The 13942-nt window shown below is 38.1% G+C and overlaps 1 protein-coding gene across 1 annotated transcript in view; it reads left to right on the forward strand.

Annotated features, from left to right (window-relative positions):
* The window catches only part of eml5 (EMAP like 5), a 225903-nt gene that overhangs the window by 52445 nt on the left and 159516 nt on the right, over positions 1 to 13942 (forward strand). Inside the window, exons 5-6 of the mRNA XM_048600073.1 lie at positions 6676 to 6861; positions 8769 to 8904. Of these exons, the coding sequence (XP_048456030.1) occupies positions 6676 to 6861; positions 8769 to 8904 (322 nt within the window). The remainder of the gene's footprint in view (positions 1 to 6675; positions 6862 to 8768; positions 8905 to 13942) is intronic.

The raw sequence follows: 13942 nt of genomic DNA on the forward strand, positions 1-13942 counted from the left end.
TCACCTTTCCTGGCTCCATCCCCGCCTCTTCGACCTGTTTGTTTCCTCTCCACCTATCCTGTCCTCTATCCCTCTTCTATCCGCCTCCCACTCTCTCCCTATTTATTTCAAAACCCCCTTCCCCTCCCCCTTTTCTGATGAAGGCTCTTGGCCCGAAACGTCAGCCTCTCTGCTCCTATGATGCTGCTTGGCCTGCTGTGTTCATCCAGCCCTGCACCTTGTTGTCTCGGATTCTCCAGCATCTGCAGTTCCTACTATCTCTGATTAAATTTACTCCAAGAAAGCTTTAAAGAAAGGTATAAGTGAAGGATAATGATGATATTGGTCACTTGATCCTATAATTAATAAGTAAATACCTTTTAAGACATCTACAAATTTGTTGATTTGTCTGAACTGGGTTTAAAATTGTTATCAACGTAGCTATGCAATTTCACATACTGGAAAATTAGATCCTGCAATTGTTTTTAATTTCCTATTTTTCATTTGAGTTTTTTGAAAACAAAAAAAAAAGACTAAAAAGCAAGTATCATTTGGGGAATTTACATGGCAAGAGTCATGTTGCATCCATGATCTACCTCTGCTTCCTCCTGAGATCCCCACCATCACAGAAGCCAGACTTCAGCAATTTGATTTGCCCCACATATATGAAGAAATGTGGTTGAGCTCACTGCTACAACAACACACTGATCTCCAACAAACACTTTCGCTAATCATCTCACCCTCAGCACTTTGCAGAAATTCCTCTGGACATTGCTCAAGGTTAAGGAATCTTCAGCTACTTCACAATCTTCCTTGTGATTCACTCATAAACAGCTGAAAGTATAGGAAAGTCAAAGACTATGGTCCCTGACAACATCCTATCTGTAATAATTGATTTCCAATACCAGCAACACGCCTAGCCAAGCTGTCTCAGCATAGTAGCAAAATTTGGCTCAGTACTCAAAGTGAGAGAAAAGTAATGTAGCCAATTAATGCCCCATTAGTTTACCCTCAAACATTGATGAAGCGATGAAGGATTTGTTGGTAATGCTACCAAGTGGCACTTATCCGTAATCTCCTCAGCCTTACTTGGCTGAATTGCACCAAGGCAGCTTGTCTCAGACCGCATTAAATTTAAGTTGAAGTGAGTATACTTGCTTTTGACATCAAGACTGTAGTGATTGTAACGAGGTCAGCCAGCTGGACTCATAGAATATGAGTTCCCTGTTTGGGGTTGTTAATCTGGTCCAATTGGGAGCCCTGGCTGACAGATAAAAAGGAGTGTCCAAAGTGCCGACTCTGAAGAGGCTGAGCCAGAGTTAAGGACTTTCCACATGTGATGGGATAGCAGCCTCTGGAGTTATTTTAAAGACTGCAGTTGATGGAGTGTGGCATCATGAAACCCTAACAAATTGAAGTCAATGGAAATCAGGGGGAAGCTCTCCACTCACTGGAATCATGCCGAGCATAAATGTAGATAATGATTGGTGTTGAAAGACAATCTTCTCAGCCTTACAAGATGTCTGCAGGTGTTACTTAGGGGACTGCTTCCCAGACAGTGTACCGTGGCACAACAATGTGCCGCAGACAGCTCTTGGGTGTGCCACAAAAATGTTTGCAATTGTTCAATAATTTTTATTTATAAATGTAAATTTATCATCAATTTAATCAATTTTGAAAGATTCAATTTTGAATAATTTTCTCTTTATACCATATTACGGTAATATCTGGCTGTCTTCATCAGTAAGTACGACTGTGTCTGCCATATCGACTCATTTACATAACCACACTGGTTTCTGGATGATCCAGTGCCCAGTTGTAAATGTGGAAATGGCAACGATCATGTAACTGCTTACTATATCGATACAATATTACCGTCAACCATTCGAATCTGACACTATTTGGTCTATTCATGTGCAATTGAAATTTTGGTTCACATGACCAGAAATTCAAATATTGAAGTAAGCCTCTAGCTTAAACCTAGATGAAAGATTACTCTTACCTGTGGAGCAACATTTGAGCTTCCTTCATGGTAAACCCAACCATTATTTCATATTATCTGTATCAGAGCAGTTTGTTTGGATTCGAAAGCCATTTGAAGCATCTTCAGAAGAATCAACTATGAGCTTTATTTTAAAGGAAGAGATAGGATTCCTGGATCTAATGAGTGATCACACCCTGGAGTTCAAATTCGAAGAGATTTCATTATTTCAATTTTGTCCAGAAGTGAAAAATGAATATCCCTTGATCTCCAATCAATCATTGAAATGTTGAAAGTGTGCTGCAATCTGAAAGGGTGTGGGAAGCATCAATGACCTACCCTCTATCAGGTCAAAAGTGAAGATGTTCACTTATTATAGTATCGTGTGAGGTACCATTCACAGTTTCTTAGACACTGAAGCAGTCTGTGAAACACTGAAGTACAATGTAACAAAACTGGGAAAACTGGGATTTTTAAAATTTTTTCACAGGATGTGGACATTGCTAGCAAGATCAGCATTTGTTGCCCCTAATTGCTCTGGAGAAGATGCTTTGAGCTGTCTGTTGAACCACTGCAGTTCATTTGGTGCATGTACATCCACATATTGTTGGAGAGGGAGTTCCACTGCAATGACATTGAATGAAAAGTGACATACTTCTAAGTCAGGATGATGTGTGACTTGGAGGAAAATTCGCAGTTGGTGGAGTTCCAATGAATCTGCTGCAGTTGGTAACATTCCCATGCTTCTGCTGCCTTGTTTTTCTTGGTGATAGTGGGCACTAGTTTGGAAGGCGGCTGTGGTGCAGCATGAAAATAGTACATTCTGCTGCCATTGTGATTCGTTGGTGGCGAATGTGAATGTTTAGGTTGGAGGTTGGAGTGCCAATCAAGCTGGCTGCTTTGTCTTATAGTATTTGAGCCACTTTAAGCAATGGAATAGTCAGTGGGATAGATGGCAGATGGTCACTTATTGTCTGCAGACTGTGAAGACCAGAAGAGACAGAGTTGCACAAGAATGACATGTGCAGTCAAGATCAGTAAATTCATTTTCTCATGTCCTTTTGTTTAAAAGAAAATATTCATGGAATATTAACATTGACGCCAAGGCCTGTATTTGTTGCCCATTCCTAATTCAATGTGGCAATGAGGCGCTGCCTTGTCTATTTGATAAAGGCACAACCGGGAGTTGTTAGAGCTGCTAGGTTTTTGTCCCAGTGATGAAGGAACAGCAATGTGGTTCCAGGTTCATATTGTTGTTGGCTTGGAAGGCAACTTGGCGCATACATGCATTATGTGGGTTTGGACAGTGCTGTTAAAGGAGTCTTGTTGATTGCTGCAGTGCATTGGAAGATGGTACACACTGCAGGCGCTGAGTACTGGGGCAGAGGGAGTGAATATTTAAGGTGGTGGGTAGGATGTCAATCAAGTGGGCTGCTTTGCAGTTGATGGTGTTGAGCTTCTTGAGTGTTGGAGCCACATTCATCTAGGACAACTGGAGATTATGGAGGGAAGGGTGTCACAGGGGAAGAGGCATAGGGGATGTTGGCATCAAGAATAGGGTAGTGTCACTGACTGGACCCCACTTTCAGATGCCAAATCACTCGATTAGGCATTGAGTGTCTTTGAACATAGAATTCCCCAGGAGCATATAGCTACACATGCAGAATTTGTTTGTCGAAATCCTGCCAAACATTGGGCATTAATTGCATGTTGACAACGGCTTAATCAGCATGAAGGTGGAAAGGACAAGATTCTTCCAATTAACATAGAAGATAGGAGTAGACCATTTGACCCTCAAGCCCACTGTGCCATTCAATGTGATGATGCCTAAACATCGAGTTCAATACCCTAAACTGGCCCTCCTCCCATAAGGAACAAAAACAAAGTTGCTGGAAAAGCTCAGCAGGTCTGGCAGCATCTGTGAAGGAAAAACAGAGTTAACGTTTCGGGTCCGGTGACCCTTCCTCAGAACCCCTTCCTCCCATATGCCCAGATCCCTTTAATCACAAAAGCTTTACCTCTTTCTTGAAAATACAATGTTTTGGCCTCAACCACTTTCTGTGGTAATGAAATCTGCAGACATACCACTCTCTGGGTGAAGAAATTTCTCTTCATCTCAATTGTAAATGGCTTATCCCTTATTATTAAACTATGACCCCCTGGCTCTGGACTCCACCACCATTGGGAACATACTTCCCACATCTAACCTGTCTAGTCCTGTTAAAATTTTATACGTTTCTGAGACACCACCCCACCCCCATTCTTTTAAACTCCAGTGAATACAATCTTAACCAACTCAATCTCTCATCATACGTCAGTCCTGCTATATCATGAATCAGTCTGATAAACCTTCGCTTTAGTCCCTTATTTGCAAGAACATCCTTCCTCAGATAATGGGACCAAAACTGCATACAGTATTCTAGGTGTGGCCTCACCAGTGCCCTGTATGATTTCAGCGAGACGTCCTTGTTCCTGTATCCAAATGCTGTTGCTATGAAGGCTGCTGTACTGCCCGTTGTATACCTGTGTGCTTACTTTCTTTGTTTGATGCATGAGGACACCCAGGTCTTGTTGAACATTCCTCTCTCTCAAATTACAGCCATACAAATAATAATCTGTCTTCATATTGTTGCTATCAAAGTGGATAACCTCAGATTTATCCACAAAACACTGATTCTGCCATGCATTTGCCCACTCACTGAGCCTGTCCAAATCACACTGCAACATCTCTGTAACCTCCTAACAATTCACCATTCCACCTAGTCATGATGAGATTTCTTTGCATATGATTATCAAACAAAGTAGGGAGTGTGGGGAGATGTGCCATGTAATTTAGGAAGGAGAATTTATTTCATTCTTACATGGAATGTGGACACTACTTCTAGGTCAGCATTTATTGTCCATCTGTAATTGTCCAAAGGCAGTTAAGAGTCAATCATATTTCTGCAGAGTCACATTGAGGCAGAGGAGGTAAGGATGGTAGATTTCCTTTCTCTCTCTGAAGGACATTGGTGGACCAAATGTGTTTTTTTTTTAAAAATGTCAATTGTACCAGATTTTTATTCCATTCAGATTTCAGTATCCGCCCTGATGAGATCCAAACCCACATCCTTGGTGGTTTTGGATTACTAATCCAGTGATGTTAACACTAAGTCACTGTCTCCCTCATTTAAGAATTTAGAATGGTTGTTTAAACAGCCCTGGATGACATTATTTCTATATATAAAATTATTCATTTAGATTACTTTCTACGTGTCACTATATTTGTGCATTTATCTGAATAAAAGATTTTCTTTAAGTGTGATCTCATCAATTAATTGCACTTGATTTAAGGTGACTCCGCAGCAGAGTGACCACAGATACTTTGAGGTATTATGTTGCTACACTGCACGCTTCTTCCACAACACTTTTTTTGTCTATTCATTCAGGTAGTGGTCTTTATAAGGAGAATTCATTTCTTAAAATTAAAACCCTGTGTTTTATTCATTGGCTTATGTGAGCTAGCATGCTCAGTTTTAACAATTCACCTCTTGTAATGTAAAGCTTTCAATGAGTATGGTCCCAATCATGATGTTTACTCACCAGTTGTTAAGCTAGAAAATAGTACAAGTTTGCATAAGGTTTAAATCTGATTTTTCTTTTACAATTACAATAAAACATAAAATTAGGGACAAACTGTCCCCTGCAATCCAATGTTACAGTATATTCTACCAACAGCATCCAAAGTAATTTTAAAAGCAGGACAAATAGAAGAAAGACACTTGGGGAGTTCTTCTAATGTCTTCTTTGGTTTCTTGACCAGTTTCAATCATCTTTCTGGCCCTGACTAATGTTTAAACCATAAATGACATGAAGGCAAGAAGTAAAAAGTAAAAATCAAGAAACGCAGTCGGGCTCTTTTATTACTGGAGATAGATTACATGGGATACAAGTCCCTTTGTTTCCCCCAAGCTCACTTGCCCCTGAAGTAGATCAATGAGAATCCCATTGGTGAGAGCTTAACCTTTCTAGTTATGTCAATAGGGAATCTGTGTTGACAGCTGTGGTTCAGTGGAACTTTGCAGAATACATGTCATTTGTATACCACAAACTTTTTCAAGGAAGGTATCAGGGCTGATTGTTCATAAACATTTTATAATATTGAGAAGTTACTTAAATGTGTGCAGTGGTTTCTGTTCTAATACAAAACTGTCTGAAACACTTTCTCATTACAGCACCTCATGTCCAAATTTGTAATAATTGTTGAGATTGTGTATGCTCATATTTTTAACTTTAATTGCTTGTGAAATTTTTTTAATGTCCATTCTCCGTGAAAGATTGAAAGTTGTTTAACTTATAATTCTGCTTTTGGAACACATTTTTTGTGATGAGCAGTTGAATACAAGATTAAAATTGTGAAAGGGGATAGACGAAACATGTGACTGTAAAGATGTGGGAGACTATTCATTTCCAGTTGTGCAAACACTCGATAGTCTACCAGCACAAACACTAGTATTGACAGGCCAGTTGGCTGAATGGCCTGTCATTGTGACGTGATTCCTCTTTAACTCTGTAACTAACATGTTTACTCTCTATTTAATCAGATTAAAATACCGATGCATGCTATAAAGAGCCTACTTTTTTTATTCCTTTAGATATTAAACTATACAGCTGGAAATAACACTTCCTTTGTTTACATATAAAAACCAAAAGTTGATTTTTATTTTCTTTTTCAGTTTTGGAGTTTATGTGGGAATGCTTTGACGGCAAAACGGGGTGTGTTTGGTAAAACTGGAGAGCTCCAAACTATTTTGTGCCTAGCATGTGCACGTGATGAGATTACTTATTCAGGAGCACTAAATGGTGATATTTATGTATGGAAAGGGATTAATCTTGTGCGGACTATCCACAGTGCACATGGGGTAAGTATGTGTAATGAGAATTGTATTGCTTTTAGTTTAAGAAAACAAAATAATGATGTTCATTCTTTTCAAAGCGAGATATCAAATAAATGGCAAACTTTGGTTTTCAAAGTTTGAATATGACTGAGAATTTAGATTAAGGCTTTGAGCAATTTACTTGCCATTTACTTGTTGAAATTTAACCATTGATAATAGACACCAGACCTTTCTAAATGTCTAAAAGAGAAATGGAGATTATTGAAGTTTTCAATGTGTGATTGTGTGTTGACACGTTTATGATCACTGGCAAAGCAATAATGAGAAATATAAGTGATTAAAATAAATGTCAAAGACAATCCAAAAATATAAAATGCAGCTGGAACACCTGGTTGATAGTACATCATCCTAGTAGCTTAATTATCTTATCTAATCATTTCTTGTATCTCTATTATGGAAAATCCAGCATAAACATTTATCCCTCAACCAAAACCTCCAAAACCAGATTGTGCTCACTAAACCAACACTGTACCTATGGGACTTTGCACGGTTCATATGGGCTATCTACTTATCTACAAAGTGCTTGTCTGCAAAGCCATAGTAAATATATTTCAGAACTAATTTTCTCTTTTTCAGTCCTTTTTTCTGTTGTATTTTCAGTCTTTAGTCAGTGTGCTCAGACTTCCTTTTGCTTTGTTTTAATAAAAACTTTTGAGCACTCAGTTCATTCAAGTCAAAAAGTCTAATCAGTTAAGTCGCAAGCACGGCATTTTTGTAGTTCAAGTTTTGTGTACTGTTGATGCCATACTTAATTATATGTTACATATCATCATCAGTGTCCTTCCATTTGCATGAGATAGCAGAAATACAGCAAAGCAAATCTATTGGGGAATGTGGTAGCTTAAGATGATGTATTTTTGCTGAAGGCTGAAGAAACCAATCCATGAGAGGCAGTAACTTCTGCAAATGGTGCATATGAAGTTGTTATTAGATGTTATTGAGTTGTCATTTCTGATGTTGACACCTGTTGCAAAGCTGCCGTGCAAAGCACTTGATAATCATGGAGGCATACTCTAGCAAGTGTCTCCCAGGCATGAGAATCGATGTTTAAGGCCTTCATGTCACAGTTGCAAAAATTTTGAAGCGGAGTGCTTTGGGAATCCTATTGATCGTCTGTCTCCAGCTACCTCACCAAACAGAGAATCCTTCAACGTGTGACTGTCTTCCAGCAAAGTCACATCTGTTTGAGGAGTGCTCACATACTTCAGAACTTTATCTTGGATGGGAATGTTCTGTACCTGATTTTGTCTTCCATTAGGTACCCAGAATTTGCTACAAAGTGAAGATTGAAGTTGTTGAGCTTTCTTTCTTGTCAGTCGTAGGTCATCATTATTTTATAGCTGTACAGCTAGGGAGCTTAGAACAGAAACCTCATAAACCAGCATTTTGATACTAAGAGTCAGTTTGAAGTTATTTCATGCACCTTTCAAAGATCAGTGAATGGTGATGGATGTGTTCCTAATATGTCAATTATGATCTTCATCAAGAGACAAATTATCTGGCATTGTGGACCCAAAACATAAGAATTTGCTATCCACTTCCAGCAGGTGTTATTTAGTGTGATTGAGGATGGAGATAGACAGACACTCTATCCCATGAAGGTGGTTTTCTATATGCTTCTAGTGGGGGAGAACAACTTACAGGTTTTGGAGAGACAAAACATCAAAATTGATAAGTTTCCATGCCTCACAAGTTAAAGTGCAATATTATTGGTAGTTATTTGTAAGTGCAGGTAACACAAGTTGATTATGTGTGATCTGTTGAATTGCCTATTTCAAGATAGTCCCTGTTTTGTACTGCTGCAATAAAAAGTTCATATTACAAATGATAACCATAACACAAAAGTGATGTTTTATTTGAAATTCATTTAGTCAGGAATCTTCAGTATGAATGCCTGTGAGGAAGGATTTGCCACAGGAGGCAGAGATGGTTGTGTTCGTTTGTGGGATTTAAATTTCCAGCCCATCACCTTGATAGATCTCAGGGAAACTGATCAAGGATACAGAGGTAAATTAATAAACGTTTGCTTTTTCTATCTAACATCAATATTTATTAATAAGACTGCATGTAGTATTGTATGGGTGGACATTTTGCTTTAGCAATTCAACAAGTGACTTTGAAAAATGTTTGTGAGAATGTTCTACAGTCTCTTGCATTTTAATTAAGGAGCACTAATATATCTGTGTAGGAGTGATAATATGTTTGACTAAAGATCCTGTGATTATTTTTTTGGGCATTACTGTTGAGTAATTCTCTTAAAAACAGTTCTGACTTTGAAAGAGTAAAGGAGGTTGGTCTCACATACCCTCACTCTAAAAATATAGTCTTAGTCTTGACTTGATAAAATATCAACATTCTGAGATGCTTTTGTGTAAAGGAATTTAACTTTCCTAAATCACTTTGTGAGGAACAGTGAACAGACCAGTGAGGGAAGAGAAAATGTGTTGACAAATTTATCCTGTCCGAAGCTTGGTAACAAGCATTGATGTATCAAAGATGATCTGTGGACAAAATAGGCATTATTGCCTTGTCCCCAGCCAAACTGAATTCCAAAGCAAGAAAAAAATTACAATCCATAACTTTGTATCGTTATCAGCAAATGTGTTGCTATACCAGGAATATGAGTTAATCTAATTTTGCTTATATGCAAAAAACTTGTGGAACCTGACACCTCCCAAGGACCTGGGCAGCAGAAAACCACAACCTGAAAGGTCCCTTCCAAGTCTCTCACCTTCCTGAATTGGAACTGTATTGCCATTCTGTTGTTGCCAAAAGGTGACAATGCTGGCATTCCCTTACTAATAGCACAATGGGTGTCCGTACAAACCAAGGACTGCATCGGCTCAAGAGGTAGCTCACCATCAACTTCTACAGGTCAAGTGGGGATGCGCAATAAAGTCAGACATGTCCACATCCCATGTATGGAAAAAAAAGTGTTAATTGTAAACAGGTTGAACATCTTAACCCAAGAGTTAATTTCAGTTTTACCTTTTTTGAAATCTTACTTGAGTGTTTCTCCCTTGGTGCCTTGACTGGGCAAGATTGAAGATGCAGAAATTTTACCCAACGCATTCAGCACAAGTCCAGTTAACAAAAGAATAATTTTTAAAATTCAGTGAGCAGTCTTATGATCTAATCAGTGGCAACTTGAGCCAGTGCAAAGTGCAGAAGATAGTTATAGAGTCATTGTCATACAGCACAGAATCAGGGCCTTTAGCCAACTTGCCCATGCGGGCCAGATTTCCTCAACCAAACTTATCCCATTTGCCTGCTTTTGGCCCAAATCCCTCTAAAGCTTATTTATCCTGTCCAAAAGTCTTTTAAATGTTGTAATTGTATCTGTCTGTACCACTTCCTCTGGCCACTCATTCCATATACGTACCACCCTCTGTGTGAAAAAAAGATATTTTAATTAAAATTTTTTTCATATGTTTGGCTATATTTTTGTTGTGTGCCTTCTGAGGTATCTAGCCTCCAGCTACTGTGCACCTGTGGGTTAAGCATTAACTTGGCCAAGTGGTGACTATCTTGCATTTCAATGAGAAGATTTTGGGTTCAAGTTTTGTGTCTGGATTCTGTGTATAATCAACTGTAAGGTTCCTTTTTCAGATGAGTTGTTAAATTGAGGGTATGTGTGCATGTCTTGACTTTAAAAAGATCCTATTGCTTTGCTTGAAGGGTAGGGATGTTCTTCTGCTGATCTGCCAAATACCTATCCTTCTGTTATCACCAAACTGCAAATTACTTTATGCCATGTTTGCCAACATAATAAGTAACTAATTTATTGGCTTCAGAATGTCTTGGTTTGTTCTGATGGTACAATAGATGCTATATGTTAGCATCTCCTTTCTTTAATTATCACTTACAAATGTATATCTGCTAACAAGCAAATATACATGGAATATAGAGATAACAAGGTGTAGAGCTGGATGAACATAGCAGGCCAAGCAGCATCAGGGGAGCAGGAAGGCTGACGTTTTGGGCCTAGACCCTTCTTCAGAAAGAAGGAACATGAAATATATACATGGAATATATATAGTCAGAATAAATTAAAATGGCAAAAATGTACATTTGAAGAATGAGTAACCAACAGCTAATTAGGCAATTGAAGCTCTCTTTCTGATATTTACATTATTCAACCCTCATGAATGTACACAACTAATAGAAGCATAAATTAAATGTTTTTAAAAATACACAATTCTGAAGTAATTTATTCATGAAAATGTTTGGCATGGACTGGTTTCCACACTGTATCAATCTATTACTCTATGACCACAAAGAAAAGCAGAAGAATTCTTTCCAATCTGCCAAATTGAACTTTTCCTCAAATCTGAAAGCCTAAATTTCCTCAGTGCTAACAACATGGAGATTTCTTGCAAGAGAAAATTGCTTGCAAGAAGTTTCCTTTTTCTCACCTCTCTTGTTGCCAGGGATTGCACTGAAGGATTTATCTGAGCCTTAGATTTAAAACTACTCTGGAAAACTTCACTAGAAAGAGACAGGCAGACAGACAGAGAGAGAGAGACAGACAGAGGTTTCTGGAAAAAGAAATTTTAAAAGACTTTGGTTAGAGGAAAAAGAGGGAACTGAGAAGTCTTGAATTAGAACAAAGAGAAATGAAAACTCAAGAGTACATGGCTGAAGCTCATAAAAAACAAATTCAGAGCTGATATAAGAAAATCTTTAAAAGCTAACCAGCCTACAGGTGAGAATTCTAAGAGAATGGTGGGGGCATTAAACAGTGCTGCTGTGATTATAGAGACTTTGTTTAGAGATACTAAAATGGGTTGAGTGGCCTACCTCTGCTATTTTAAATTGTGCTTTTGTGAAAAGTAGTCACCAATAACAATAGTGAAAATGAATTGTGCAGTATTTTCAATATGTTTACACTATCAACAGAGTAAATCCTATTAATGATTACTGTTTCTTGATTTACCTTGCCTTTTGTTGAGCTTTTTTCCAATCTTGGTGTATTCTGGGTCTCTAATCTTTCACATAGATGGTGATTGTACAAAATTGGGGAAATATCTGTTGTTTCGTTTTGTACAGATGGCATGCTGTTATTCTGCAACATGAATCTTTTCGATGAAGCTGGTTTTAAGTAATGCAAGTTGGTGACGTTACACACTTGATGTGCTCTAGTCAATCTGTCACTGATTGGTAGTTTGTCAGGAATTGTTTATTTAATTTTTGTCAATTGCTTTAGTACCTTTGATTAGTCATTTTTATGTTGACATGGTTGTCACTTCATTAACTGTTATACTGAGAGATTACATGCATGCATTGTGATAAAATGTCTATAATTAAAATAATGGCATATTTGTATTGATTACTTTCTATAAAGGGTGCTTCAAAAAAATAAGGTCAGAAAGTTCTTCTGGAATACTGACCTAATCCGAGAGTAGATGACTGTAAACCTTGGTGGTGTTAATAGAAGTTTGTTTATACTATTGGGTTTTTGACAGAGTAAACATGAAAGTTTAAACATTGTTTTCAATTCAAAATACTCTAGGATAAGCGAGTTGATTTTAACTTCTGATCAGAAGACATGAGTGTTGAGTTTAGAAGCCAGTTTAGTTTCATCTCTTGAATAATGAATCAGGGCAGTTCAGGGAATAAGTTACTTTAGCAGAAGGGCTTAGTTTGTGAAACATTCAAACCAGGGCAGTTTGTTTAGAAATCTGCATGTTGTTAGCACTGAGGAAGTTTAGGCTTTCAGATTTGAGGAAAAGTTCGATTTGGCAGATTGGAAAGAATTCTTCTGATTTTCTTTGTGGTCATAGAGTAATAGATTGATACAGCGTGGAAACGGACCCTTTGGTCCAACCAGTCCATGCCAAATATAATCCCAAACTAATCTAGCCCTACCTGCCTGCTCCTGGCCCATATCCCCGTAAACCTTTCCTATTTATGTACTTATCCAAATGTCTTTTAAACATATTAATTGTACCCACATTGACCACTTCCTCAGGAAATTCATTTCACCTGCGAACCACCCTCTGTGTAAATAATTTGCCTCTCATGTCTTTTTTAAAATCTCTTCTCACCTTAAAAATGTGCCCCCTAGTCTTGAAGTCTCCCATCCTGGGGAAAAGACAACTACCATTAACCCTATCTATACTTGTCATTATTTTATAAGCTTCTACAAGATTGCCTCTCAACCTTCTACGCTCCAGTGGAAAAAAAGTCCCAGCCTATCCAGCCTTTCTTTATAATTCAAGCCTTCCATATCCGACAACATCCTGGTAAATGTCTTCTGAGCCCTCACCAGCTGAATAATATCCTTCCTATAACTGGGCAACCAGAACTGGACACAGTATTCCAGCAGAGGCCTCACCAATGTCCTGTACAACCTCAACATGACATCCCGACTCCTATACTCAAAGGACTGAGCAATGAAGACAAGCTTGCCAAATGCCTTTCTAACCATCCTGTGTATATGTGTCGCAAACTTCAAAGAATTATGTATCTGAACCCCTAGGTCCCTCTTTTCTACAACATAACAATTGTATCAGCCCTAACCTTGTTTGTTGTACCAAAATGCAATATCTCGCATTTACCCAGATTGAACCCCATCTGCTATTTTTCAGCCCATTGACCCATTTGATCAAGATCCCTTTGTAGTCTTAGAAAACCTTCTTCACTGTCTACTATCTCACCAATTTTGGCTTTGTCTGCAAACTTACTAACCGTGCCTTCTATATTCTCATCCAAATCATTTATATAAATGACGAATCAGTCCATGGCAAAGAAACTGTCAAGAGACAGTTAAGTAGAATTCAAAAGAATTGAAATAGAGGGTATAATGTCACTGGTCTTCAGTTTCTTTTAATATATGGTATTGAGAAAAAAGTTGAAAACTTGCTATGTGATTTAAGATCACTCTAACTGTTGTATATATTTATCCATAAGATTTAAGAGCAGAAATACACCATTTGGCCCATCAAATCTACCCTTCCCCTTTAATAATATCATGGCTGATCGATAATCCTCAACTCCACTTTCCTATCTTTTCTCCATAACCTTTGATTTCCTTACTGAGTAA

The sequence above is a fragment of the Rhincodon typus genome, chromosome 8 (assembly GCF_021869965.1).
Source record: "Rhincodon typus isolate 14 chromosome 8, sRhiTyp1.1, whole genome shotgun sequence".
NCBI classification, from domain to species: Eukaryota; Metazoa; Chordata; class Chondrichthyes; order Orectolobiformes; family Rhincodontidae; genus Rhincodon; species Rhincodon typus.